The sequence below is a fragment of the Branchiostoma belcheri genome, unplaced genomic scaffold (genome assembly GCF_001625305.1).
Source record: "Branchiostoma belcheri isolate BF01 breed outbred unplaced genomic scaffold, Haploidv18h27 scaffold132, whole genome shotgun sequence".
NCBI classification, from domain to species: Eukaryota; Metazoa; Chordata; class Leptocardii; order Amphioxiformes; family Branchiostomatidae; genus Branchiostoma; species Branchiostoma belcheri.
Window position 1 is genome coordinate 570552 of NW_017802736.1, and position 27428 is coordinate 597979.

The following is a 27428-nucleotide window of genomic DNA, read 5'->3' on the forward strand; positions in this document are numbered from 1 at the left end:
CATCAGGGCTCTCGGTCATAGCATGTGTTTATCCATGTAATTCGATAATATGTAGCTTATAGAATTGATTATCCCATGTGGAGATAAGGACGTCGACGTCCACAGGAGATAAGGATGTCCACATGTTAGGACGGGTCTCTGTGCTGTAAAAGTATCTTTTCAGAATTAACCCAAAAAGTGAAAAAGAAGACATGATGTTAAACGTTTTACCCTTCAACAATTATGAAAAATAACGTTCAAATGAAGAATCGCTGAAGCGGCTGAATCGCTATCGCACAACGTGTGACATCTCTTCACTAACACCCCATTCCTGACACATTGACATCACTTGGGTAACCACGCCGAGTGACGATGATTGTCACTAGCACATAGCGTATATTTATTTGTGTTTTCTTGCTGTGTCAACATAGCCTGTGTGACCCCCACCCACTTCGGGTCGACGGCCGCCAGGAGCGCGATTAGTCAGGCTATGTTTAACTCCTTGCATGCTGCACAGGCCTATAAATGTTTGTGCACACGCACGTGCCAAAGTAGTGGGTGCAATTCTGATGCATTCCGCCAGGGGGCGCAGCTGCTTGGAAGTCTTGCTGTTCGTGAGGCTGTGGATGGGGGGAGTTCAGTAGCCTGACGTCCTAGACAGGCAAGGTAGACTGGTAAGGTAGCCTGGTAAGGTAGACAGCCCAGGTTTTTCCGTAAACCCGTATTAAATGACCGTGTATTAGGCCTATGTACCTTTACCTCGTAAGGACATTGGACATTGGAACACACGGTCCTTGTGTTCCAATGTCCTTGCTCGTACGATCGTCGTACGATCGCGAATTCTTGTTTGGCTGTGCCTTACTTAAACTTAAGCTTGTTAAAAGGTGATGTCTTGATCTTAGATCATTGTCGGTTTTAGTCACAGCCCGCTGATAGATATCCGCAACCACATTTGAATCGTATAGGACGACCTAAAACGAACGTGAACACGGTACTAGGCATAGACTAACGTCATGGGACTTTCCAGGCGTCGTGGGGCTTTCCAGGCGTCGTGGGGCTTTCCAGGCGTTCTCGGATCTGATAGTTGTCATTCATGAGTTACGTCACCACAGGAAAGTTTTGTGGTTCTGTTTTGAGAATCTGAACATTTTGTCCCGCATTATCACATATCAAGGCTTAACGCACTAAACTGGCAGCTCACGTTCGTGTGAGCAGTGAGGGACCAAAAGTGAACTCAAAGAATCTGACTTAATTTTGCACCCTACATAAGCAATCAAATTAAATGTACAACTGACAAAACAATCATTGTGCAAACTCGACGACTACACTACACTACTGGGAAATCTGACATCCCCCTCCCCCCAAAAATACAACAGGCTATTAGGTGCTAAAGTGTCCAAGTGCATTGTCACATATTGTAGATGACTAGCAAATGCTTGTTGTTCGTTGCAGGTATCAACCGACGTTAACTAGCAAACTGTGAAAGCCGCCAAAAATCAATATGGATGCAGGTAAGACATTGCTCAATATTGAGAAACTTTTACCTGGTGGATATAAACGTCAAACGACGTGTGGTGTCGGGTGGCGTAGTGGTAGAGCGTTTGACTATGAAGCGGAGAGACCCTTGCCGCACAGATGTGTGTATCATGTGTGTTATTTGATTGTTGTGATTTGTATTGATTACTGTATGTGATACCCTGTATCAATTCAGCTGCGACTGCACGGGTAATGTTTGGACAATAAAAACCATATACATGTATTTAATAGAACGACTTGAACCATGTGCTGTAAATTAAAGTTCATGTATGGCGTCTTCGCCAAAGAAGTTAAATGTGGCGTGTTCAAGTGGCTACTTTGCAAATAAGGTGATTTTTACTGTATCACAAAAAGAAGATTGGTTACGTCGTGTACAGTCACTGATATAGTTGACATAAATTCAAACAATTTTACATTGATTTACCTTGTCTGAAGTCACTACAAGAATCATAATAATCTTTACTTATCTGACTTTAGACCTCATCATTTCCACTGACTTTATACCTCGTCACTCTTACAAATTACATTGCAGATGTGTCAAGGTATTTCTTTGGTGTAAAAGAGGACGTCAGCTCAGACTGGAAGGATTTGGCGTTCCATCTTGATATCGGAGATACCAGAAACATCGCCAGTAGAAACCGCGATGACAAGTCGTGCTGTATGGACATGTTACAGACCTGGAAGAGATTGAATGGAGACCAGGCGACTGCGGAGGGTTTGGTACAGGCCCTTATCGCGGCAAACCTGCAGTCTGCAGCAAACAATCTGAGGAGAAAACTGGGTAAGCAAATTTTCATTTGCACCGCGTGTAGATAGCTGGTGACATTATGCATGCAGTGCGAAGGTTAGCTGTGACAGATCGTGCAATAATTAACTTGATTGCACAACAATTGTACAAGTTACAAATTATGGCAACTTCTGGTTTTAACATAACTACAGTTCCATAAGGCTAACTTACCTGATACACGAGTGTATAGAATGGAACGGAGATGGACTTTTATAACCAATGGAGGAATTTTAGACATTCTAAAATACATTTACTATGTATGTCATGTTGGGTTTTCACATGTCATTTCTTGTATGTACCTAAATTTACTATTCAAGTCCATTGAGATAAATCCTGATACAGAAGATGATAGATTTGTGTATAGTAAATTGCATACAATCAAAAAGTTTACATACAGTCAAAAAGTGACATTCGTCTGGCCAAAATGGACAAATCCTAAGGAATTCTTTTTAATCTGCCAGTCTCTATACATACTACATGTAGTTTGTGACAATTTAGTTCCTGATATAATCATCTGCGGCCGCGCCTGGTATAAGGGCGGTTGCAGCAATTCACTTTTATGTTCGCGGTAGCAGACATTCGCGGTCTGAGAAAAATGGACATGTTCACGGAACTATATATGTTCACGGTGTTGACAGTTAAAGAAAAAACGAGGAAGTATTTGTTAACGGTAATGATACGTTCGCGAACATTAAAGTTCCACTATGCTAAAATGTTAACGGTATACTGTCTTATAAAGCCGGATTTAACTCTAGCTCAGAATTTTAATTGGCAAGAAATACTTGACCTTTTCTTTTTCCAGGTGAAGATCCAACACCGATTAGCGTGCACAGTCAACATCACGTGGAGGTACCGCAAGTCCGCAAAAACGCCGCGAGATCTGAAAACGGCAGTTTTTCTTGTAAAATCTTGAAGTGTTTAGATATATCTTGCGTATTCTGTAACAACACGGTTTGGTTTGGTTTTCTTTACACCATTTGTTTCCTTGTCAAACCAGAGGTAGTGATGATCATCACTATTGCATCCCTGGCAATATATGTCATTCAATTGATTCTGAAATCGATTGTGAAAGTACGCAGAGAAAAACCTCAAGCAAACAATGCCGAAATACGTCCAAGAGCAGGAAGACAGGACCAGGCTGGGCAAGGCGACGAGGAACATGGCCAGGTGCACACGATTGAAGGCAGGGTATCACTGGAACCATCCGAAGTGCTGGTAATGACTGGAAACAGTCCTCGCCAACGCAATGGACAGGCAACTATGAGACACAGAAATGATGATCGTAGAAAGTCAGGTGAGAAAAACGTTTTTTGATCAATATTATTGCTGCAGAAACAAAATGTTTATGACAAGGTGATGGTAATATTGAGTTTTCACTATTTCACTACTAGTATTACATCAATCGGTGTACACGTGTTAGTACTGTTTTGTATGGAAATAAAAATGCATTCGTCACATTAACTTAATATATATGTATCCTTGAATTTTGCTTAAACAAGGTAACACGTGGGCAACACCTTGCAAAGAGCTTGTGCCACTAGACGGAATAGCGCTCAAGGAAAGAGTAAGTTTTATATCAACTTCTCTCACATAAGGTATCATCTGTCGTTTAAGTTTAGATAACAATTTATCACCAGAAGTTGATACATCTTAATCGAAAAAAATCTTCATGTAATTGACATTGACTTCCATTTTCAGCATATTTCAGAAATTACCTTACAATTTTGACATGTGTAGTTATATATATAGCAATAAAACAGCCTACATGAGGCACCCTTAATATTTTGTGACACCACCATAAAATAACAGAATGTTAACAAACATGGTTGACAGCTGTGTTTCCAGCTTTTAAACACACTCAGTTGGTGTTACATATCCAATTTCTAAATGACACTTACGTATAATATCTTATGGAGTAGGGTTGAATGGAAATGTCCAGAAAATTGACTTTTTGTATCATCCTAATATCACATAATGCAGTTTGTAAAATGTTTAATGTAAAATGACATATTGCCTGAATTCTTTTGAAAGTTTTTTTCCCTCGGCCAAAACTTCATCATGTATTCAACTACAGATCATGGACTGCACAGGATACCGCCATTGTGTGATCCTACGAGAAAGGCAGGGTGTGGTTTGGCAAGATCTTTGGGGAAGAGTTCGCCACGGGCAGTGGTATGCTGCAGGTATGTTTACGGTATCTGATTACCTTCCTTTCCTTGTTAAGTTGGTCTTAGCATATTCTTTTCTCATTTTAAATATTATAAGGTTGATGCTCGTTTAGCGTAAGCAGAGGTCACGGATTATTCTGCCTATAGCCAACAGTTTGTCATGAAAACAATTCAAGTTGGATAGTTCAGGTTCAGTGACTGTGTGACTATATACCAGTTGACGACAGCTCGGTCAACAATGCTCTATGTGCATCTAGGTTGAATGTAGAATTGGTTTATATGGTCAAACATTACCCGTGCAATCGCAGCTGGGCTGAATTGATGCAGGGTTTGCCTCCTAGAAGGATGAGCTGAACTGAAACTGAACTGCTGAAGTGGAAGTGGTCACTGATGACGCTTTCATGCGAGAAGGAACTGAAAAACATGTGTTATGCTCGATATGAATATCTATCTAATAATAATAAAAAACAATATTTCATATTCTAGGTCGCTTCAGGTCAGTGCTACAGAGCACCGTGTTTTATGGCACCTGTAGCGGCAGCGACGGAGGACCTACCTTGCAAGGGCTAGAAGGGGAAGAACCCGAATTCGCTATCCAGAAGTCACTATCAGGTGTTTGGGCAGGAAAACTGTTCAAGAAACTGAACCAAATGACTAAAACTGACACCACTAAAGGCCATGCAAGACCAGCCGTTGAATGTGTTGCGACAAACCCGAGCCAAGACATGGAGGGGCTGGTGTCGCTGCGCCAACGACCGTCGCATGGCATTCCAGCAAATAAACCACCAACAGTACTGATAGCACATCTTCAAGAAGAGAACACAGCATTGAAGAACCAAATCAGAAACCTTTGCCGACTTGGAGTTTGCTCAGCCACGGACCTAGAAATAGACAAAGCAGGTACGTAGAGGCTGTCACTGATTTATGTTTTTATCTCAAAATGTTGATTGTTGATGAAAACAGTACTAGTATCCGTTACTAAAGCTGTTACAGTATTACTTCCGGGAAATAAAGTATTGTTTTGGGTGACTGACTTGTGAGTCCTATCCAAGTAGCGACGATTGCATGGATGGTGGGAGGTGGTTTTGGCAGTTGAATGATAGGGAGGTCAAGCCTGAAGGTCACTGACCCAGTACGCGTACGTGGAGGATAGGCGGTGTGTGGAGGATAGTTAGGAAGTGGTGTAACACACGATTACATTACATCATACAATCCCCCACAGTTCCACTACCTTCACGTAAGCCCACAACACTTAAACAAATGTTGACATCTCAGATTTCTTCTTCATTTTAAAACAGGTACATCACCAAGGCCGAGAATGTCCAAGGAGAACCGCGACAGTCTCGTGGAATGCTGTCCAACGCTCCTACAGGACATCTACCCAACATTCCTCTTCCCGCAGCTTGTCCAAGATGGTGTTCTGGACTGGGACGAGGTAGAGAGCATAGAAAGGGCAGGGAGAGGAACAAGGCTGGACCGGGCGAAAGACCTGATTAGAGTTCTGCACACCAAGGATGACAAAGCCTTCTTTAGTTTGTGTAAATCTCTGAGATCTAGAGAAAATGAGCAGGACTTCTTGGCAGACATGTTGGAAGGTATGAATGAGTTTTTTTTTCTTACTCGTAATGTGCCTTGGTAAACCACGTCCTGGACTGACACGTGGACTTTGAACAAACTCATTCTTCTTGCCGTCATCGATTTATTAGTCGACGCAAAGATTATTTGCAAAGCAAACCTACGAAATCTACATATAAGACTCTACATGAATAAATGAAACAATTTTGTTCCTGTAGGCCTACCATCTGAGGGAACTATGACAAAGGAGCATCGCGAACAACTGACATCGCGTTGTTGTGTGCTCATCAACGAACTGAGCGAAGGTGAAAGTTATAGCATTATTAATTACCTTATCGAACGCGGGGTTTTCAACGATGCAATAGTTGACGAGATCAACACAGCTAGGACAACACGTGACAAAATCAGGAAATTACTAACAATTCTACAGTCAAGAGGAGACCGCGCCTTTGGGGCTTTTCGTTTGGCATTACAAGAATCAGGTAAAGACTTCCTGGTAGACAGGTTGTTTAATTAACGCGCAGGTACGACGTATATGCTTTACAAGAACATACGACGTTGTTGACTTGAGATGGATATCGTCTACAAGTAGTGCTAAAACATTGTTATGTTGCTTTGTAACTGTTTAGCTGTTTGCTTACCAGCGGGGCAATGTTGTACCGCCAGGTCAACGATCTAACATGTTGAGGAAACTACAGCTTCAATTCAAATTATTATTTCTCAGATTATGTCCCAAATGCACTTCGGTCTGTGCTTTGAAATTATAACGATTGGTCTGTGCTTTGTAATAGTCATTATAACAGAACTTTTGGTCTGTGCTTTGTAATAGTCATTATAACAGAACGTTTGGTCTGTGCTTTGTAATAGTCATTATAACAGAACGTTTGGTCTGTGATTTGTAATAGTCATTATAACAGAACGTTTGGTCTGTGCTTTGTAATAGTCATTATAACAGAACGTTTGGTCTGTGCTTTGTAATAGTCATTATAACAGAACGTTTGGTCTGTGATTTGAAATAGTCATTATAACAGAACGTTTGGTCTCAGTGCTTTGTAATAGTCATTATAACAGAACGTTTGGTCTGTGATTTGAAATAGTCATTATAACAGAACGTTTGGTCTGTGCTTTGTAATAGTCATTACAACGTTATGTAAGGGTGCCAAGGTCAAGGACGACGACGGTAGCTAAGCCTCGATGGGTGCCCTTACAAAGTTCGTAAGATAAGCCGCCGATGTTGTAGATGTACGACCCGAAAGAAAGACACAGGAGCCGACAGCTACGTAGAAAGTGGTCTGTATTCTCTTCTCTCTCAAACGGGAACTAACTTAACTACATGAGTGCAGGGGCTTTTATATTCTTCACCACCTACACACAGGTTTCTTGGAAAAAGTTATATTCTTTGTATCACAATCATCCTGAGTCACATCCTTTCCCTTTCTGACCAGTCCCTGGACATGCCCAAATAAGGCTAGGGCCAGGCGATCTGGACGTGTGCTGCCCTAGACCCCTGGGAAGATAGTCATTAGGAAGTGTCATTCAAAGCTCGCCCACTGTTTCCCAGTATACGGGAGGAGAAAGTGACTGTCCAGGGAATGTCTCAGGATGTCCAAGGAAATACACTGTAACTCTTACAATCAATAATAAAATATATCCTACAAGGCTAGAGCACCCTATTACAGTTACACTCAGATTTGTTTAAGTTAATGAATGTAGAATGTTCTGTCGTGTTTTGACATAATCTCAAGCTCGGGATGATGAGTTGTATTACATACTACTGTAGAGAAACATTGATATGAACCAAACACACACAAAAAGTTTAGTTTGGCGTAACGTAGCGTTCATCTTGGTAATGCTAATATGATGTGCTAGATATCATATTCTGATTAATCTTTAAAGGACCATGGCAAACGTGTGTTACGCTGGGTATCACGTTCGTTCGTTGAAGAACTTATGTACTTTATGCCAATCCTGGTAAAATGGGACTTTGGCTGGTTCAGCTGCAGAGCTGGTTTCTAATATTGTAACAAGTCACCAACAGTGTTCTACATGTAAATTACTAGACACACAACTGTCAATAGAAATCTAGTTCAGCTCTGTACAATATGCTTGCAATTTCTGAATAAGATGTTCACCATGTGAAACTGAATAACTCCAAATATTGCGTGTACATTTTTTAAACGTTTTTATGCTGTAACTAAAAGATCTTAGTCTTACGAGCAGTAATATAGTTCCCTGCAAACAAGTATTCTTAACCAAAGGATTCAGAATTATGTGCAATATTATATGTCTTTGTGAGCGTTTTTAAAACAAATTGTCTGTAAATTGACTGCAATTCAGTGATATTCTCACTGCGATAGCTCAATAAAGATATCTTGAATCTTGAAAAAAAGATATGATTTTTTGAAACAAACTTTCGAAGCTTGACAGAGGATGGCCTCCGCTGAAATAGTCCAAATTTGAATCTTTGTGACATGGATGGTGTTTAGGTTTGCTGCAACTACCTGGGTCATTTTTGTTGTATGTCAATGTTTTATTGGGAACTAGTGGAGCTAAATACTACAGATTCAAAACTACAGACGTTAGTTGATAAGAAAATAACTGCCTGTCCTCTGCTGTCATTGTGTCCAGAGGCAGTGGGCTTCAGACTACCCGTGGCGTACAATCCATTTATGATGTTTGGGGTCAACCTCCTAACAGGAGATCTTTAATTCAGTAAATGACATGCATGGGCATATCTTTACATTTTGTCATTTGAAAGGTCAATGCCATATCGTTGAATGGTATACCGGTCGAAACCATATACGAGCGTATCATAACTTTTTTGAGGTGCAAAAACTTTTAAAACGCATCAAAAGCAACATTTGAACTGCAAATGTATGACAGCGAGGTGAAAAAAGACAGAGCACAAGCTTGGATTTGAACCTGGTTCAGAAACCCTAATCCTAAAACGTAATCCCCTGCGTCACGAAATAAAACAGTGTTGAAGGAGCGTTCTAATACACGTGCAAAGCACCTCTCCTCCCTTCTCCGTTTTCTGCACAAAATTCTCCTCCCTTTTACCTCTCGAAGTGCCTTATTGAGATGTTGTGGCGTCTTTGATATAACGTAAATGTACATGTATATAGGACGACGTCACACCTGCTCCATGTATCTACATATACTGGTACTCNTCTACCGGGCGTTCCAAATATGGGAATCGTCGGAAACCGAAGCCATTTCAGCCCTGCTCGGCCCGAGCTCGGTGCTTGTGACGTCATGCTGCAGCTCATTTCCATAGAAAACCCCGCGAAAACACGCTATGAACTTATAGATCAAAGCCGGGCCCGCCGGGCGCGCGGACAATAGATCGCGGCGGGGGGAAACAAAGGGGCACAGCGGGTTGTTAATTGCGTCGTCTCTCCTTTCCTTTTTTCTACCTCCATGATAATATTAAAGATTTGGGCTTTATTCTTTTGTACATTAAGATGCTTTCATTTTCCGATGCATCACGGGATAGAGGTCATCTCGTGAGTGAGGAAAATGGCCGCCGATCAAGCTTCTGTTTCTGCCAGATTTGCCGATTCTTCCCAGTCTGCGACCAACGTTACGGCCACGCTGACTCTCAGGAATGGAGTTAAGCAAGAGTTTCGGGAAAGGGTGTCGGAAGGAGGCGCCGTACCCAGGCTTAAAGACGTGAGAGAGTCGCTGAAAGCGGTGAGGAGTGCCTCCCAAGACGTTCTGAATCAAATGGTGGAAGGAGAAAGAAGTCAACAATCATCAAACCTACAAAAAAATACCACCAACGGAGAAGAAAGTGATTATGACGAAGAAGAGGACAACGACGAAAATTCCGATGACGACGAGGCCATGAGTGGTATAAACCAGAAGTTATCTGGTTGCAAACACGTTTCAAGCAAATCAGATGAATTTCTATCAACGCAACCTCCAGAAAAGAGGCGGAAAAAACCCGAGAACAAGGGTGTTTTGTGACGACACGTAGGCGACACAGTTGTATGTCATCTGGCAGCTAAAGTCAACACAACCCTGGCAAATGAATCATTCTTGAGTTTCACCCTTGTTCTGTCAAAAAAGTTTGGAATTTGCACGCGAAAGAACATACTTGATAAAATAAGTAAAGAAAGGCATTGATTGATTGATTGAAGCTTATAACTGTGCAGTCTGTGCATAGAATACATGTACTAGTACATTTGTACTAGTATTTAACAGTGAAAAACAAGTGAAATGCACACAGCCATAGACACTTGAGTGGATGGTGGAGTCTGCAGACAACGTGACTGAATTATGTACCTGGGAGAACGCTACTTTTGGGTTTATGCAGTCTGTATATAGAGGTTTTTCTTTGGAATCAATGCAACAAATAGTATACAGCTACAACTTACAAGGCTTTGAATTGTCCACACAAGCCGGGAATGACAGTTCAGTAATTGGATGACCGGCCCCAACATAGAAGAGTCTTCCTACCTGGCTATTGATCTTCTCTACTGTACACTGTGTAAGAAACAGGAGGAGCCAGTAGAAACAGATAAAACCCCTGGTCCCGGGCCGGGGTTCGAACCCTCAACCTCCCGGGCACCAGTCAGACGCTCTAACCACTCCGCTAAAAGGTCCCCATTGTTACAACTGCACTTGAATATCCATGACCATGTTGGCAGTTAAAATGGATTACAGTTGCAGCAACTGTACACTCTAGATCTACTACAGCCCTCTCACAAAAATTTAGAGTAGGTGGCTGAAACAAAAAAGTAGCAGGCGAGCCATGAAGGGGTTTGTAATGGAGACTACGATGTTTTTCATAAATTTACACGAAAGTAGGCGGCGCAAAAATTTGGAGTAGGCGATGATTTTTGACTGTTGCCGCCTTGTTTTGAGAAGGCTGCTACTAGTAATCCAATATGGCACAGGCTCCCTTTTCTAACCTGCTTGGTGCAAGTGACCTTGCATGAAAAAGCTTAAGTGGTTAGACTTGGGTCTAAGCCTGCGTCAAGGATAGGACCACATACATGTAGATATGTGCGAAATAAGTTTATAGTTGAATGAAATTTTGTCTCAGATGGTGATTTGTATAATTTGTAAAGGTTTTGAAAATTAATTGTATACCCAAAGCAAAGTGCTTACCAACAAGCCTCTGATCCTTTTCAAGTTGAAATCCTGACTGACCTGAAGTCTACATGAATGTCACAAGATTACAATTAAATTTGTCAGTCTCTGCCCCATCTCAGTTGAGAGATGGTTTAAGTCTGTTTTTTCTCTTTAGGAATATTGTATTTTCCTTGAGGCTAAGAGTCAGCCACACAGTTTAACACTTATAGTAAATAAATTACTTGTTAAATGTTAGATCTTAGTTGAGTTACGTTGCTACAGAGAGTTGTTTTGTTATATTTTTGTTTGTGTACAACAGCTCGAGAAGCTGCAGATAGTTATTTATACATGTAATATCCAGTGGATGGTTAGAGGCAGCAAAAATGAAAGTTAAATTTGATAATGGGCCTCCTAGCAGGTATGTACAGTACTACAGCAGAGCTTCAAACTTTGGGGTAAAATTTTCTGCAAATGTTAATGTTTTTTTTAGAATTTGAAATCTGTTGGGACTGGGAGTAAGACAACTTAGTGGTGTGATTTGGGGCCTCTTAGCAGCTTGTTTGAAACTGTATAGTGGGCATTTTTATCACATTTATTAGCTTTTCAAGCTTGGATCGATGAATTTTCATTGTCTTCTTAGATACCTTAGGTCTTAGGTTATGATTAACATATAGAGATGAATGAAATTGTTATGAAACAGAAATAACAAGTTCCACGATCTCATACCTTCGCCAAATGATGTTAACCCTTCTGGTTTAACGAATTATACAATCTTAATGATTGATTTAACAAATAAGAGCCTCATTTGCATGGATTATATCAGTTGATCATATTCTTCATCTAATGACAGCCATATCTTAACCAGAAAAGGCTATTCTAGTACTTCCTCATAAATTATGCAAATTCGGTCATGATTTGAATAAATCATGTTTATCGATGTTCACATTCACTTCCAAATGTGGCAAAAGTATGAAATGCCCAGCAGTTACAACTATGAAATCATAACAATTTCCCATTAATTATGCAAATTAATTCTTTATTTACATAGTCTATATCCTCAGATGTTTTCTCGTTCTCAATTACATGTCACGTGTTGCATAGTCTTATCATCAAACGAAGCAGATTTTTTTAATTTCCTCATTAGTTACGCAAATTAGCTCCTGATTTGCATACTTGTCATCTAATTATGTCAAGCATCACTTCAGCTAACTACATACCAAAAATCAGGACAATCCGTTTCTTTAGTTATCCGCTTTCGAATTTTTTAACTAATGCTCCTGCAGTTCCAGAACAAGCCGCTAGGGGGCCCAAACTCAAGTAACTTCTTCCCTAGCACATGAGCTATCTACCACCCAAACTGTGACCCTAGCATATCCAAAACATGAGATATCAAAACCGGAAATTCTGCTGCAGTACCAACAAAAGCCGCCAGGGGGCCCAAAATCTAATCATTTCTAGGTCTCATCAAGACCTACCCTCCTACCAAGTTTTATTAGCCTCCTTCGCAGACTCGTTGGGCGTCAGCGTTATTTTTGTTCTGTGAGCGACGCGAGTAAAATGCCGCGGAGGGACGATTTCGCCGCCGAGGGAGTTTTGCCACGGAGAGAAGGTTGTTGGAGCGGGAAACCTCTCCGTGGCAAAACTCCCTCGGCAGCAAAATCGTTCCTCCGCGGCATATTACTTTCGTCGCTCACAGAACCATAAATAACGCTCACGCCCAACAAGTCTGCGAAGGAGGCTTTATGACATAGCATATAAATCTTCTTGAGCTATGCTGTTCACAGACAGACGGACAAACGCTACTGAAAACATAACCTGTAAAAAGGGTTATTCATAATAGCGTTACATTGGGTGATTCATTGGGCCCCACCAGCAGTACCTGTGTCAACCCCCCCCCCATCCCACCGCTGCTTGTGTAAACACAGGTGTGAAAGTAAGTCAACAGTTGACCTTTGCTTGCCCCCAGATGGTGAAGGTACAATGTACTATATTATGTAGGTAAGCGGTTTTGATATTTCATGAGCTAAACATGCTAGGTTCAAAATTTTTGGTGTCTTAAAAGACCTAATTTGCAAAGCATAAATAATCAGAAAAATACTACAATTCATTAGACTTTTTTTACTTGCGGCATTTGGAAGTTAAGTGAAGGTGACCATTAAGCATAACCTATTCAAATCAAGACTCGTGTGTTTTATAGCCCTAACACAGCAGATTTATAGAATTTCTCGAATGCAAATTAGATCCTGATTTGCATACTTGTAATTCAATTACATCAAGCATCACTTAAGGTCCCTACATACCAAAAATCACGACAATCCGTCAACCGGTTTTTCAGTTATCCTCTCTTGAATATCTTTTAAAGAAATCATCCTGCAGTTCCATAACAAGCTGCTAGGGGGCCTTAAGTTGCGTGGCTTCTTTCCAAGCTCAATAGCTACTTAGCATCTAAATTTCATGATCCTAGCATGTCCAGATCGCGAGATATCAAGACCAGCAGTTCTAGATTTAGTCACACCCTACCAACCCACCAACTATGAGACCAATCCATCCAGCCGTTCTAGAGTTATTTTGTTGACAAAATTTAATTCCCTAGGGAATGCCTTCGTGGAATTCTTAGAATATTTTCAACTGAATCGCAGTACTATACCAACGACTCCGCCCCTGTGGTGTTGCCAAAAATGCATTTTTGATGACGTGTAATACATATTGTTAACAGCACTCTAGGAAAGACGATTTTTCAAATTATTATCTAGTTTTCACCTGATTAGGATGAACTGAACTGAACTTTCAGCAAAACATATTGGTCTTGATATACTGCTCAATTGTTGATTTCATATTTTTGGTCAGATCGTACCAAATAGCTTATTTCAAAAATTGCTTATTACCTTTGCCAAGAAGGTTATGTTTTTGTAAGCCGTTTGTGTGTGTGTGTGTGTCTGTAAACACGATAACTTAAGAGGGCTTAATTATATTGGCTTGATACATGTATTTGGTAGGTCTTGCTGAGAACTGGAAATAATTAGATTTTGGACCCCCTAGCGGCTTCCTATGGTACTGCAGCTGATTTCTCATGACCTAGACATGCTTGGGTCATGAAATTTAGGTAGGTAGGTAGCTCTTGTGCTGGGAAAGAAGGGACAAGTTTGGGCCCCCTAGCGGCTTGTTCTTGAACTGCAGGTCCATTTGTTTCATATTATGCAAAAGAGGATAACCCAAAAATCGGTTCTTCATGATACTGATGCTTGATATAATTATGTGACGATTATGCAAGTTTGGATGAAATTTGCATAACATATGAAGAAATTCTATAAATCAGTTGCATTACAGGATAGAACTATTCAAGCTTGTGGCATAATATATGTAATTGAGAACAAGAGAAACATAGATATATATTGATAATGTAAATTAAGAATTAATTTGCATGATTAATGAGAAACTTGTAATTCAGAAATGGTATACTCGTAACTGCCTGGAATTTCATACTTAGGTATTTGAAAGTTAAGTGAAGGTGAACATCATTAAACATAACTTATTCAAATAAGGACCTAATTTGCATAATTTATGAGGAAATGCTAGAATGGCATTTTTGTTAAGATAAGACTTGTCTTTTGGTGGAGAATATGATCAACAGATATAATTCATGCAATTGAGGATCCTATTTGCTTAATCAGGGGGATTAATCTATTCTTAGTCACAAAGTTAAAACATTTGACGAAGGTATGACATTGTGGAACTCTAGTTTTTCATATGGCACATACTTCCTTGAATGCAATTGTAGAAATGGTGAAATATTAGTGCCTGTACAATGGAATTGTTACGGTTATTTTCATTTTACATGCAAGTCATTTGTGTGACTATTACAAACAAAAAGCCTCCTATCACAAACAAAAAGCCTCATAATAAATGAATGTAGCAAACAAGAACAATTTACATTGAAAATGTGAAAAAATATCGCTCTTGGTTGCTGTTATACAGATATGGCCACACCGACTTAATTTTATGGATGACATCCGCGCGTGCATTGATTCTCGCCTGTCGCCCTCAAAAAAAAAAAAATAGATCACTTCCACCGAGGCTCTGGCCTGGCTCTAGGCCTGGGTAGTCCATGATAGTCAGTGACAAAACGGAGCCGAGCACCCAGGCTATCGAATTCGAAGCTCCACGATTCAAGAACTCAGTACATAAGTACACTACCGATTCATAAATGCCGCAATAAGCCAGCATGTGCCGGCTTGTTGTATATGTCACGAAGTACTGTAGCAAATCCACAATACCAGCTTTGTATTCCTGTGGTTTAGTAGTTTTTATTTTTGGCCGGAATTTTTTTTTATTCGCCCGCGCGCACTAATTTGGGGGTCTTCAGAGGATGTCATCCATAAAATCAAATCGGTGTGGCCTAATCTAAACAAAAAAATATGCATATTCATATACAAGTATATTAATTTTTTCATATTCATGTACAAGTATATTTCTTCCCACATTAATAATATAAAACAAAATATCTACACCTGATGTGAGTTTGCAGATGGAAGGGAAAATGAGGTTTTCACATTGCAAGTCTGCAGTTGAAACAATTCTGTAGTAAATTACTACTTAGTAATACAATCATTATGGAAATGCATATTTGCAGTGCCTAGATTTTGTGGTGGAGAGATCACCACAAAACATGAAATAAAACTTACTGAAGTATTATGAACTACATTGAAGTATAATAAGACCTACAATTGGAAACCCAGAAAAAGAACCACAGACACATGTGAAGCAATCATTTCCAATTTTCAAGTTTTTATTATTGGAGTGAAATCTTTTATTAAACTAATCATCTTGTTGATTTTAACATCCTTGGTACAACAAAACATTTTCCTTCCTGCTTCTGTATCCAGCTCTACAATTTATCAACCTGTAGTCAGCATGACAATAGTAATTGATTATAATATGACTGAACAACAATCAGGTCAAGTGGAAGTCCTACACCAGACAAGTATTGTCCGGTTTACCATGACATTTGGTTGTACATGTACACATATACAGTAATTAATGGGGTAAGTCTGCAAAATCCTTAATAAGTCTCGCAGTCTGTATTTCAGATTGTGCACATTCTTGTAATACCCATGGTGTCTTCCTACAATGCTTTCAACAATGCTGACCAAATCAATTGTGTACAAATGTGTATAAGTGAAGAGACTTGTATGTACATGTACATGTACAGGTGTGATGATGCAAGGCAGTACTAGCATTTTAAACAAAAATGTTTAGAATGTACTAATATGATAAATAAAGACTAGGGCATTTTTATGGCCCTGTTCAGATGAAAGCCGTAAAAGTGCATTGGATGTGCATTCCACAGAAGGTGGATTCAAGTGGCCCCTTCTGAACGCTCCATATTGCATCGAAAGTGCCTCAATCCCAAACCACCTCAGGAGGTAGTTTCCAACTGGCTTCAATGCATTCTGACTTCAGTCTGAATGCAATGTGACTATGTACTTTACCTGTTTACTTTACATATTGTCATGGACTACGGGACGATATTTACTTATATTTTTAAATTATATGTAATACTAAAAGGTATGCGGCAGCAACTAAAAGAGCAGTACTGACCGAATAATGTGCCTATTTAGGGCGAGCTTCACTGTGTCTGGCGGGACCACATCGGCAATCGGCCAAGGTTTGCTTGGGGGGGGGGGGGCAGCAAGCAGGGTCTAAAACTTATTTTCATCAAACAGCAATGATTGTAGTTTAGCCAAATCATGCTTGAACACGATTTCGAAGGAATGTGTGAACCTGGGCCAGATGTGAAGTATTGGATTTACCCAAATTGTGATTCCCCCGGTTTCGTCTGAACAGGGTTTATGTGATGTGTGATGTCACAGATGCCATGCTACTTGGTTGAACAGTCTGCATGTACATGTGCATTTTGTATATGGTAATTTTCTCAATTTAAGTACATGTCTGGTATTAACAAATTCAAATTTAGCTGGCAGCTCCAGCCCTCTAGTATGGCAGACAATTCTTATCTCACAGTCACTTGGTTGTAAACTTAGGCTGTGTATTTTTAATTATTTAGGTACTGTCACAATTCTAGACCTGTAACTGTAGCTGAACAGAACAGAATACTTGTGGACAACATTTTTTCACTAAAGATAATGTGATTTGCTATGAAAGATGAAATTAAAGTTTGAAACTCAGGAAAATCTTTAAATACTTTAAATTTGTTTTGAAGATCAAAATGTAAAGCCTCATACAAAGACAAACATCATCATTGGTCGGCTGCAGAAAAAGACAGTTGCCTACATTTAACTTAATGTTATAACTTTCAGATAACTGACCAAACTTCAGGCACAGGTAAAATTGTACATCCATCTGTGCCTGTAGGGATGACTTGAGTGTGTATACAGGACTTGTTTTGTCATGTTGTCTGATGTTTGTCTCATTTGTAGAATAAGATTCTAGAGCCTTGGTTTTGTACTCTGTAGACCACACTGCTAATGTAGCTCAGATCCTAGCTTGGCCAGCTGGAATTAAAACACAAACATGAGTGGGGTGGTACATGTAGTACTGGTAGTTTGTTACCGGTAATTATAAGGTCACACCAATCTAATTCTTTGGTTCTTAGATTTAAGAAAACAAGATTTGTGAGCTGGGAGATCAACATGAGTCTGAGGGGAAAGCCTACATGTATATTATATATATATATACAGGGGTTATTCTAGAAAAATTTACTATGAGGGAGCTGAATCAGTATAATGGCGAGGGAGCTTTTTTGGCAACTCCTGCTCTCCAAAAGCAGATATCAGCAGCTTGGTCTCCTCCACCTACCAGGTTGCGCATGCTGATTCCATCGCAAAATTAGAAAAACAATGGAAAAACTGTGGAGATGAACTCAGAACAACGCAACCAAAAAGCTTGGAGGTCGCACACGGCCCAGCTGCTGACCTTGTCAACCTGGAATTATGATGTAAAAACCGGTTGAATAAACCCTTAGTGTTCAGACCAGGTTTTTCAGCAGAAAGCCCTCAAAAACCCTTACCTCGCGAGATGGTTTTTGAAAATCGGATTTAAAACTCTAAAAAAATAAACCGGTTGATTTGTGTCCACACTTGGCTAAATAAAAACTGGAAAACCGGTTGAAAAAAACGGTTGAAATTGCTAAATAAAAGTCTGGTATGAAAGTATGAAATGCATACTTTCCTGGTGGGATATGGAAATTCTGTTCTTAACGACACCTTTAAGCATCTAATAGTTGTGGAAACACACCTATCCTCATTGACAGAAAGTCACGCTAAGGCAATCTTTACATATTTAGGGGTACATGTAGGAAAGTTGCAGAAAGGGAGAATATAATGTAAGCGTCACATTGACATTACGTTTACGCATGCTTGCTTACCAGTTTACATGCAGTGACTTACCTGTTTAAGGAACAACATGGCATTGGACAACTCTGAACAACCATATGTGATTCTCTTGATAGAGCCACCAGATTTGCCCTGCAAAATCATCATGGCATGTTGGTTAGTATACTACTATATAGAATAATTTCTTAGCCTGGTAGGTTAGGAGTTTTAGTCTCTGAGCATGCACCTTTCTTTCTGGCATACCAGCTGGTTTTTCTGATTATTGATGTTTTGGAGAGAACTAATTGAAACCAACCCCAAAATAATTTCTCAGTGAGCTGTACATGTAACACTCACCAAGGACATTCAGAATGTCCTTGCACTCACAGCATCACATATACAGAGATACCATAGAGTTCTAGATGTGTATAGTTACTAGGCTATCTTTCCTTGGATCTGCCCAATCCTCAGCAGGGAAGGCCCTGAACAGTCACATCATCAACTTTCTTATTACTCCGTGAAGGAGGTCAGGACCTCCGGACGGAGTGTTGTGATCGGCTGATTTTTCATGTTCGCAGTCAAAACACTGGGTTCTCTTTGTGTAATCGGCACACAATTTTATACGCCGTCTGCGGGCATGCCCGTGTTGATGCACGAATGTGTATTTTTGCCGTTGCTGCTTTCGCGGTCAATGTAATATTGCAGACGCACCCCTACAATTACGAGGCAAATTGGAATGGTCCAGAAAAACGCGTTGTTTGGAATAGCAGTGTGGGGGGGGGTGGAACTTCATGCAGATACGGGGTGGTTTTGATAAGTGGTTCCAGATGTTTTTGCCCATGCTTAAGAGATGCCAAGTTTTTTGGAAGATGTTCGCAGCCAAAACGCATTCTTCCGTACGTCGCATTTCTGTGTAATTTCGCATGTGGTGTGGCATTATGTCCGGGATGATGCACGTCTTTTTATTTTTACCGTAGCTGTTTTGATATTGAAGTAAATGCATATTTTAGAAACATCCCTACTTTTACAATCCTGTGGAATAGGCCGTAGGTTTAGGCAGTTGTCTGGTAGCAGAGGTACTCTAAGCAGATATCCTGGTTATCTGGCCGGTGGTACATGTTGTAGTAACACTCGCGGTGCTTACCGCAACTATTGCTGGAATTTGGCCTGTTCCAGGCGCGCTTAATTAGGTACAGGCACGGTAAGACGGTGGGGCTGTCTTTGTTACTAGACACGACCATGATAGTCCGATCTTTATGTGAATGCAATGATTGTGTGTGTGTGTAATTAAAATGAACTTTGAACTTGAAGCACAGTATCTTTACACGCCCTGGGAGCAGTAATGGATTTAGCTCTTTGTATGTTTTATGCTTGTGACGCGCCCTCATTGTATTAACCGTTGCCTAATTATAATGTCTGCACAGTAGGTCTGGCGTTGACGCTTGGGATTTTGTTGAAATATATAAAACTTCACGGAGGATTGTCGCCTATGGCTTCTTGTTTTTGTTTTATTATTTGTTAGCCCGCAAGATAGTTTGAACATACCACTGGTGCAAATGCTGCCCTCCTACTTCATCTTTTCCATTCTTGTTTTAAGGAGTAAGCTCATATATATGATATAGTCATAAGGAAGTGACTTGTAAAAAGCTCTAGCCTAGGTGAGAACCATTGAATTTCTTTGCATAGCTTTTGACATGTAACTACCAACAAAGATGAACTTAAAGTCAAGCTAAGAACTTACCTTGACATAGTCCACTAAGTTTTGGTACTCAATGTAGTTCCCACTTCCAACTATAAACACTATGGCCTGTAAAGAAAAGTCACACTTACTTGTAAACTGGGTGAAAGCTGCAATACATTTTAGTCATTGCCATACATTGTACCATGTACAATTGCTATGCAATAAAGTTCTTCTATTTTATCCATCATGGCTACATGTAAGTGCATAATACATGTACATGTACAAGTCTACATGTACAAGTTTGGAGGCCAGAGGTCAAGCAGATATAATAATATTTCTATACTTACAGTAAAGTCGGAATAGATGGAAGGACTAGAAGTTAGAAGCGGTTTGTTGATTAAATGTAGGTGTGAAGAGCGTTTTTATAGTGTTTTTGGCTATTTAAAGAAATTTGTCCTTCCAGCTGTTCCATCTATCGTTACGTAGAGGACTAATTTGCTTTGCTTAGTTTGTATATATATATATAATACATGTATATAGAAATTCCACCAAGCATATTCTCATCCCTTACTACATAGTCCTTCGTAACCAAAGCTAATATTATGTACTAGATAGTCTCATAGTAGGGTTAATGTTAGATAGGCACCAGAAGATGCGCTTTTTGTACATGTATATACTGTATCAACAACCATACTGTACAGTAGTGAAATAAAGCTTAAATATATGTCTACAATGTCAAGTATAATTCATTTCTAGATGTCTATACACTAATTTTGTCTCTTAAGATGGAATGACCATGATTTTTGTCCGCAATTAACAACAAGTTTCCATAAAATGATTGCAAATTATAGAAGCTGGGGAAAAAACACCCAATCTAAATTGTTTTTTAGAACAAGTCCCTATTCTGACCTAACAAAAGCGGTTTTACCTCCTGCACTGGATTCCTGTTACGAGGTATTGAGCTGTAATACAATAAAAATACATACATGTAGTACATGTAAAACATGAAATATGAGATTCCAAACCTCTAGGAAGTATATAATGCAACACCCTTTCTGAAAATAGTGTGGTACCAGGACTTCAATAACTGATCATGTTCAATCTGAAAATCACACAAAGCAGTCTAACCCTCCGTAAGTAAACCACGAAGGCCTGATACCTGCCCATGGTGACCACATCTTTTTCAATCATGTTGATTATTGATGATAACTAATGAGAAATCATGGAGAAACTGGCAAGTTTACCTCGACTGCTGGATGATGATAAATCCCCACATACATTCACCACAGAACTGAAGATGCTTACAGCATTTGACATTAAAACATCTAGAAATGGAAACCATCTATGCCTCAGTCACGTTGTGAGGCGACCCTCTTCAAGGAGACCACCTGCTGTCCAAGGTGGCCACTTTTCCTTGGTCCCCTGGACAAGTTTGACTGTAGTTCATTTTCCTGAATCCCTTTTCCTCTTCTTTTTTTAGGTTAATTTTTTCCATCAATATTGCAACTCTGCAATCATGATACTTTGCAACTCTGCAATCATTTATTAAGAGTGGGATACCAACCTGTCTGTAACTCTGAGCATTTTGGGGTCAAAGTATCTGTAGTCCTCTGTGTCCTGTGCACAAGAACATAAAATGTATCAAAATCATAATTATTCACTTTGTCTGTTGTAACAAATTAAAATAACATTTTGGAGGCATTCCTAAAATTGAACAAAATGACTTTTTGACGTGTCATTCTGCTTGATCTTTCCCCCACCCATGTGCTGTACAGACAGACACATAGACACACAAACCCGCAGCTCAGCCACACAAAACAATATTTCTGTACCCAGAGGTAACTATTGTTAGCCTAAGATGATTTACATTGCTGCAATAATTGCTGTAATAATAGGAAACTTGAAGCCATTTTGACCTGATAGGACTTGTTGTCGATCAGAGCATCAGCAACTCGGGTCACTGGAAGATTCTGTGGACAAAGACAAAAGGTGAGGAAAGGCCTGGTCACATTCACTTTACAATTTTTGTGTTGGACTTTAAGCTAGGCTATAAAAGGACCGGTTGCAGATGAAGTAGATCTATGACAACCTTTTCAATCTCAATACAATATCAATTTGTATGACACACCCACCACTGTCTCAAGAATGCCATTGACTGAGTAAAAAAATGGACGTGCCAGAAAAAAGTTGAACTCACATGTTTCTTCACCACCAGATTTTTGACACCCTCCATAACAAATTCTGATCCTGTGTTCATCAGTCGAGAGAACATGCTGCAAGAAAAGACATCATAGTAATGATGACCCTGCCATGTCAGAAGTTTGCTGTTGCTGTACAAGTTTTTGCCCTGTACGCCCCTGCACATGATATTAGTTAAAACTCACAAACATTTTCACAGTCATAATCCAGTCTTGGAATCCTTAAGCATAGCTTAGTGTAACAGCAGTACTCAGTTACTGGTGGAGGCACACGACACAAATGGTACCTCCACTAATCCACTGTTAAGTCCCCTGTTAAGTTCTTGGTAGGAAAGACCCTCCTTTAGAGAACATACAATATCTTTATTTATGTTTTACCTGTACACTGTATGTTTTATTAAATTACCTATGCCTGCAACTAGATATATATTTACATCTAAACACATGATACTATAATTATAAACTTTACAGACACAAAGACAGAACATTATCTTGTGCACATTTCATGTGTACAGCTGCATACCTTATTGTTTTGGTCCCTCCTCCACCATACTGACTGGGTGCTGCTGTCATCTTGGTAAAAGCCCTGGAGAAACAAACAAGAAAACTGAGATCAGCTTCTGGCAACTATTTTCCATTTCTATGAATGTATTGAAACAACCAATGAGATTGTATGACACATTTTAATCTGGACTAGGACAGAAACTGTGCAGGATTGGAGGGTTGTTCATGCAATCCTTGGCTTCCAGAATCCCCTCATGTTGACCTCTAATTCCTACTGCATGGCTCACAGACTGTCAATCTTCCCCCCACCCATGTGCTGTCAACATGCTCTGTCTGGACGAGTATCAGTGTTCCAGCCAGCATCTGTCACTCCGTCATTTATCAGAATTTTGATGCCCATGAGATCAAAAGTTTGCCCAATCCATCATGTTTGATGGGCAAAAAAATAAAATAAAAACTGCAAGTAAATTTAAAAAAAAAATATCTTGGAATTTTTCAAAGCTCTTAAGAAAACCAGAATAAGGTTCAATTAGTAGTATATTCCTCAATCAGTGACTCTTTTGAAAGGTAGAAACACGTACATGTTTGTACCTTTCAAAAGAGTCACTGATTGAGGAGTCTACTAATTGATAATGCTACATGTACGTGACTGATGAACCTCTTCAACAGAATAAGGTTGCAGCAGAGCTGATTTACATGCCTTTTAAATAGCCATAAAATAAGGAACACCAGGAGTTTGTTTATTTTTGGTACACGAAACAAACATTGATTTGGCTCAAGAAAAATATGAAAAGCAGCTGTACTCACTTCCATCTTTTAATGTAATGTAGTGGTGCCAGATCACAGTTTGCAGCTTGGAGAGCTACAGCATACTGGTCAATTTCAGCCTGGAAATGGAAAATGCACAAAATTACAGGTATAATAGACGGGCAGTGATCTGTTGCTATCTACAATGCTTGGCATCCGATGCATTTAGGATGGCAATAAAGGAATTATTCTGAATGAGGAAATCAGTCTATTAACACTTACTGCTATTTCTCAGCACATTTCATACTTTTAGACATAAAGTAAAACAAGCTACGTGAGGAGTCCCTTCATTTTTTGGTACCACCCATGAATACTAGTAGTTAGAACCAGCCTACATTCAGAGACATCCAATTTTTGCCACACAGATATCAGTATGCAATATATAATACAATAGGGTTTATTCCACTTACAGAATGATCAGAAAATTGACTTTGAAATCCAGTTTTATTGCCCTGAATTCACTTGCCAATGGGTGTCTTTAATGCTTATAAGGTCAATGAGAAAAATTCAAGGGACTGACAAAAAAAGTGACCACAATGGCGGTGAGGGTGTGGCTGTGGCTAATACAAGGAAGCCTGATGGAAACTGACAAAAAATCAGGTAGTAAATTTTTGTGAAAACTTCATTAGGGACTTTTACAATGTAGGATGTAAAAGAAAATCTTTAGATCCTATGTTCTACCAATGTGATGATTTTTGCTTTATTACATGTAGGAACTACAGGAGCCTGCCTGATATACATGTAAATAAAGTAGGAAATGCCAAATGAAAGTCTCAAAAGTCAAGTCTCAAAAATGCTTGTATTGACAGAAAAGAATCTTACATCAGACATGGTCTGGGCACTGCAGATGAAATAGATGATAAACAGCCTCATCTTGTCCTCAGGACTACCAGCTAGATAAAGGGGGAAAACAAGACTCGTGACTTGAAGACTTTATGACACCAAAATGCAACATCACCTGAACAATAATACCGTCAACAGTCGTCCCCTGTGTGCTGAGTGGAGTGTTGTGTTTGTGTGTATGGGCACCAGCTGATGTTGTCATTGGGAGATGTGTGGAGGTGAACTTCAGAATACCCTTAGCTAGTTTGTGGTTTTGGGCTGAGGTCTGGGACTTTTGTTTCTATAGTCATATCACAGGGCTCAAAATTCATTTTGGGGAATAGGTGCACTGGTGGACCCAATCCAAAACATTAGGGGCACAGAAATTTTTTTGGGTGCACCATATAAAATAAAATAAAATAAAATAAGTAGAATGTTAGCAAAAACTAATTATGTTTCATTTCTAAAAAAGTACTACTGCAATAATTTTAGTATTTTTCTGACACTTAGAATTTAAGAATATGCTTTATACTACTATACATGCGTCTTTACATACGTAATCCCATAAAAATATTTGGGTGCACCCACAGAAGAAAATTGGATGCACAGCTCCAAAGTTGGGTGCACTAAGGTGCACATGCACCCAGTATTTCCAGCCCTGTATCATGAACACTGAGTGATTGATTGATTGATTGATTGATTGATTGATTGATTGATTGATTGATTGAGTGAGTGAGTGAGTGAGTGAGTGAGTGAGTGAGTGAGTGAGGAGAATCTTAACTTTCCTATTGGCCCTGACTTATCAGAAACCAGCCAGTTACAGTTGAGATTGCCCCTACTTATAAGTATAATAACTTCCTCACCTTCATCAGCAATTTTGTCCATGCATTCATCGAATTTCTGAAAGAACGTGTCATCATCGGCTGGCGGGCAGTACATGGTACAAAGCACAGTTGGGCATCAGTGTGTGAGTTCCACCACTGTTGGGCATTGTCCTCCCCACTCTCTATCTACATGTACATGGCCAGCTCACGTACAGATGAGTTAGTGGCACCCTTTACTATCAGGGATACTCTGATCTCCAGGGTCAAACAGTATTATACATGTATTAAAAAACAAACAAACCTTCAGGATCAGAGAACATGTCCATCAGGGATTTGTCCAGTGACTGCTTGCTCATCATTTTTTCCTCCATCTCAAAATACACGTCCAGTTTACGCACCTGCAAAGGAATTTTACCAGAAACTGTAACATATACACCAAAATAAAACATTCAGTACAGCCACATTTTTAAATTTTAGTAAAAGACAAACACATGCAACATGTAAGCTGTGCAACACTACATGTATGAAGGCTGGTTTTCATTGAAATGTACATTGTAGGGTCAAAAAATAGATTTTTCAGGCACGCCTACCTTATAGTTTAGGAAAACATCTCAATTTATGATTACCAAAAATGACACTTTTTTTGTCATAGGGAGTTTTATGGACTTTGATAAGATGTCTGAGAAAAATGCAATTTTTTGATGCAGCAAAAAACTGGAACATCATAGAATGAACTGGGCATATGATAAAGCTTGTATTCATGACTCACCCCAAAAGCCATTAGTTTAGGTGTTTGTACGTGTGATTTGGAAGTGAAGAAAGCAATGATGATGTCCGTTACTTGGCTATATATGGTCATAAAGCACTTTGCACATTTGATATTGTTTTAAGACCACATGTACAATCATGTAATTAGAATGGCTTTTTGACAAGTACTTTGGAGGGTCATACCAACTCTACAAGTCATTACATAATGACTAAATACTAGCTTGGCTTCTAGTTTGGATACCTGGGTAATGAAATGTTATGATTAATTGTACCTTAATGTGATCCAGCAGTGCTGAGGCTATGTTTGTGTGCATGTCAATCAACCTCTTCTTCTCCAATAACTCTGGTAGAGAGCTATAGATGGGGCAAAAACAACTCTATCATAGATTGAACAGGGGACACCACAAGTGTGTAAGAATACACTGAATACATGTATCTGTTATATGAAAAAAAAACACGTCCAGGGGTACAATGTACATATTGCATTTGCCCACTCTACCTCTATACCAAATTTCAGGTCATTTGGCTGAAAAATGGCAGGAAAAGGAGAAGAACATGAGAGAACACAATATGTTTCACCACACCACGAAACCATAACGAGAGAAAACTATATGTTTCACCACACCACGAAGCCATAAAAACACCTCATGCAGTTTTAACATAAATCCTAGGGGCACTACAGTACAGATCTCTTTGAATATAAAGGATGCACATTGGATGCACAAAGGAAAAACAACTTTACCTTACAGCAGATGTAAGCTTTGCAGTATTGTCTGACAACATGCTGATAGCTCCTTCATCTTCTCCCTCAAGACCCTGAAAAAAACACAATTCAATTACATTTCTCACTATGTAACATTACATAAATTATGCTCTGCTAAATGTAGCCAAAAAAGCCTGGGGGTAATTGCTCACTCTACCTTCATGCCAAAGTTCATGTGACTAAAAAATGAAGAAATTGAATCTATTTAAAATGGCAGGAGAAAAAGAAACAAAATGGAACGAAAACAAAGTACATGTATGTCTTCACCACATCACTAAGTGGTGTTTTGGTCTAGGTATTTCATATACATGCCCTATCATGATTACGCCACATTATGTCAGGTAAAATAGCACATGTATGTAACTTGATTCCCACCATGACACTTTTCAGTCGCTTGACCTCATCCTCTTGTGACCTGTATTCTTCTAACTCCCTCTGAACAGCCTCAGCCACCTCAGGAAAGGGACTACATGGGGAATACAAGGATCATATATATATATATATATATACAAACACACAAGCCAACAGAAAACACACCCAAAACAATACCACCAAACCTGGGGGTAATGAATGAACACACACACACACATATATATATATATATAT

General features: G+C 39.5%; 2 protein-coding genes across 4 annotated transcripts in view; one reads left to right on the forward strand and one right to left on the reverse strand.

Moving 5' to 3' along the window:
• The first annotated feature begins 1420 nt into the window (after window positions 1-1420).
• LOC109464119 lies at window positions 1421-7073 on the forward strand. The gene is made up of 8 exons (XM_019761053.1): window positions 1421-1490; window positions 2048-2296; window positions 3105-3596; window positions 3802-3866; window positions 4377-4485; window positions 4957-5370; window positions 5769-6065; window positions 6264-7073. Exons 1-8 carry the CDS (start codon window positions 1481-1483, stop codon window positions 6560-6562), a joined length of 1935 nt encoding a protein of 644 aa, XP_019616612.1. The 5' UTR covers window positions 1421-1480; the 3' UTR covers window positions 6563-7073.
• An 8816-nt stretch (window positions 7074-15889) lies between these two features.
• Window positions 15890-27428, reverse strand: part of LOC109464122 (sec1 family domain-containing protein 1-like) — a 27577-nt gene continuing 16038 nt past the window's right edge. For all 3 annotated transcript variants that reach the window (XM_019761056.1, XM_019761057.1, XM_019761058.1), the window contains 14 exons: window positions 27198-27288; window positions 26802-26875; window positions 26332-26413; window positions 25593-25689; window positions 24468-24538; window positions 23646-23725; window positions 22858-22920; window positions 22334-22409; window positions 22053-22106; window positions 21701-21753; window positions 21065-21098; window positions 20197-20262; window positions 18531-18608; window positions 15890-17636 (listed from right to left, as the gene is read on the reverse strand). In XM_019761056.1, coding sequence (XP_019616615.1) covers window positions 17607-17636; window positions 18531-18608; window positions 20197-20262; window positions 21065-21098; window positions 21701-21753; window positions 22053-22106; window positions 22334-22409; window positions 22858-22920; window positions 23646-23725; window positions 24468-24538; window positions 25593-25689; window positions 26332-26413; window positions 26802-26875; window positions 27198-27288 — 949 coding nt within the window. In that variant the 3' untranslated portion in view covers window positions 15890-17606. The remainder of the gene's footprint in view (window positions 17637-18530; window positions 18609-20196; window positions 20263-21064; window positions 21099-21700; window positions 21754-22052; window positions 22107-22333; window positions 22410-22857; window positions 22921-23645; window positions 23726-24467; window positions 24539-25592; window positions 25690-26331; window positions 26414-26801; window positions 26876-27197; window positions 27289-27428) is intronic.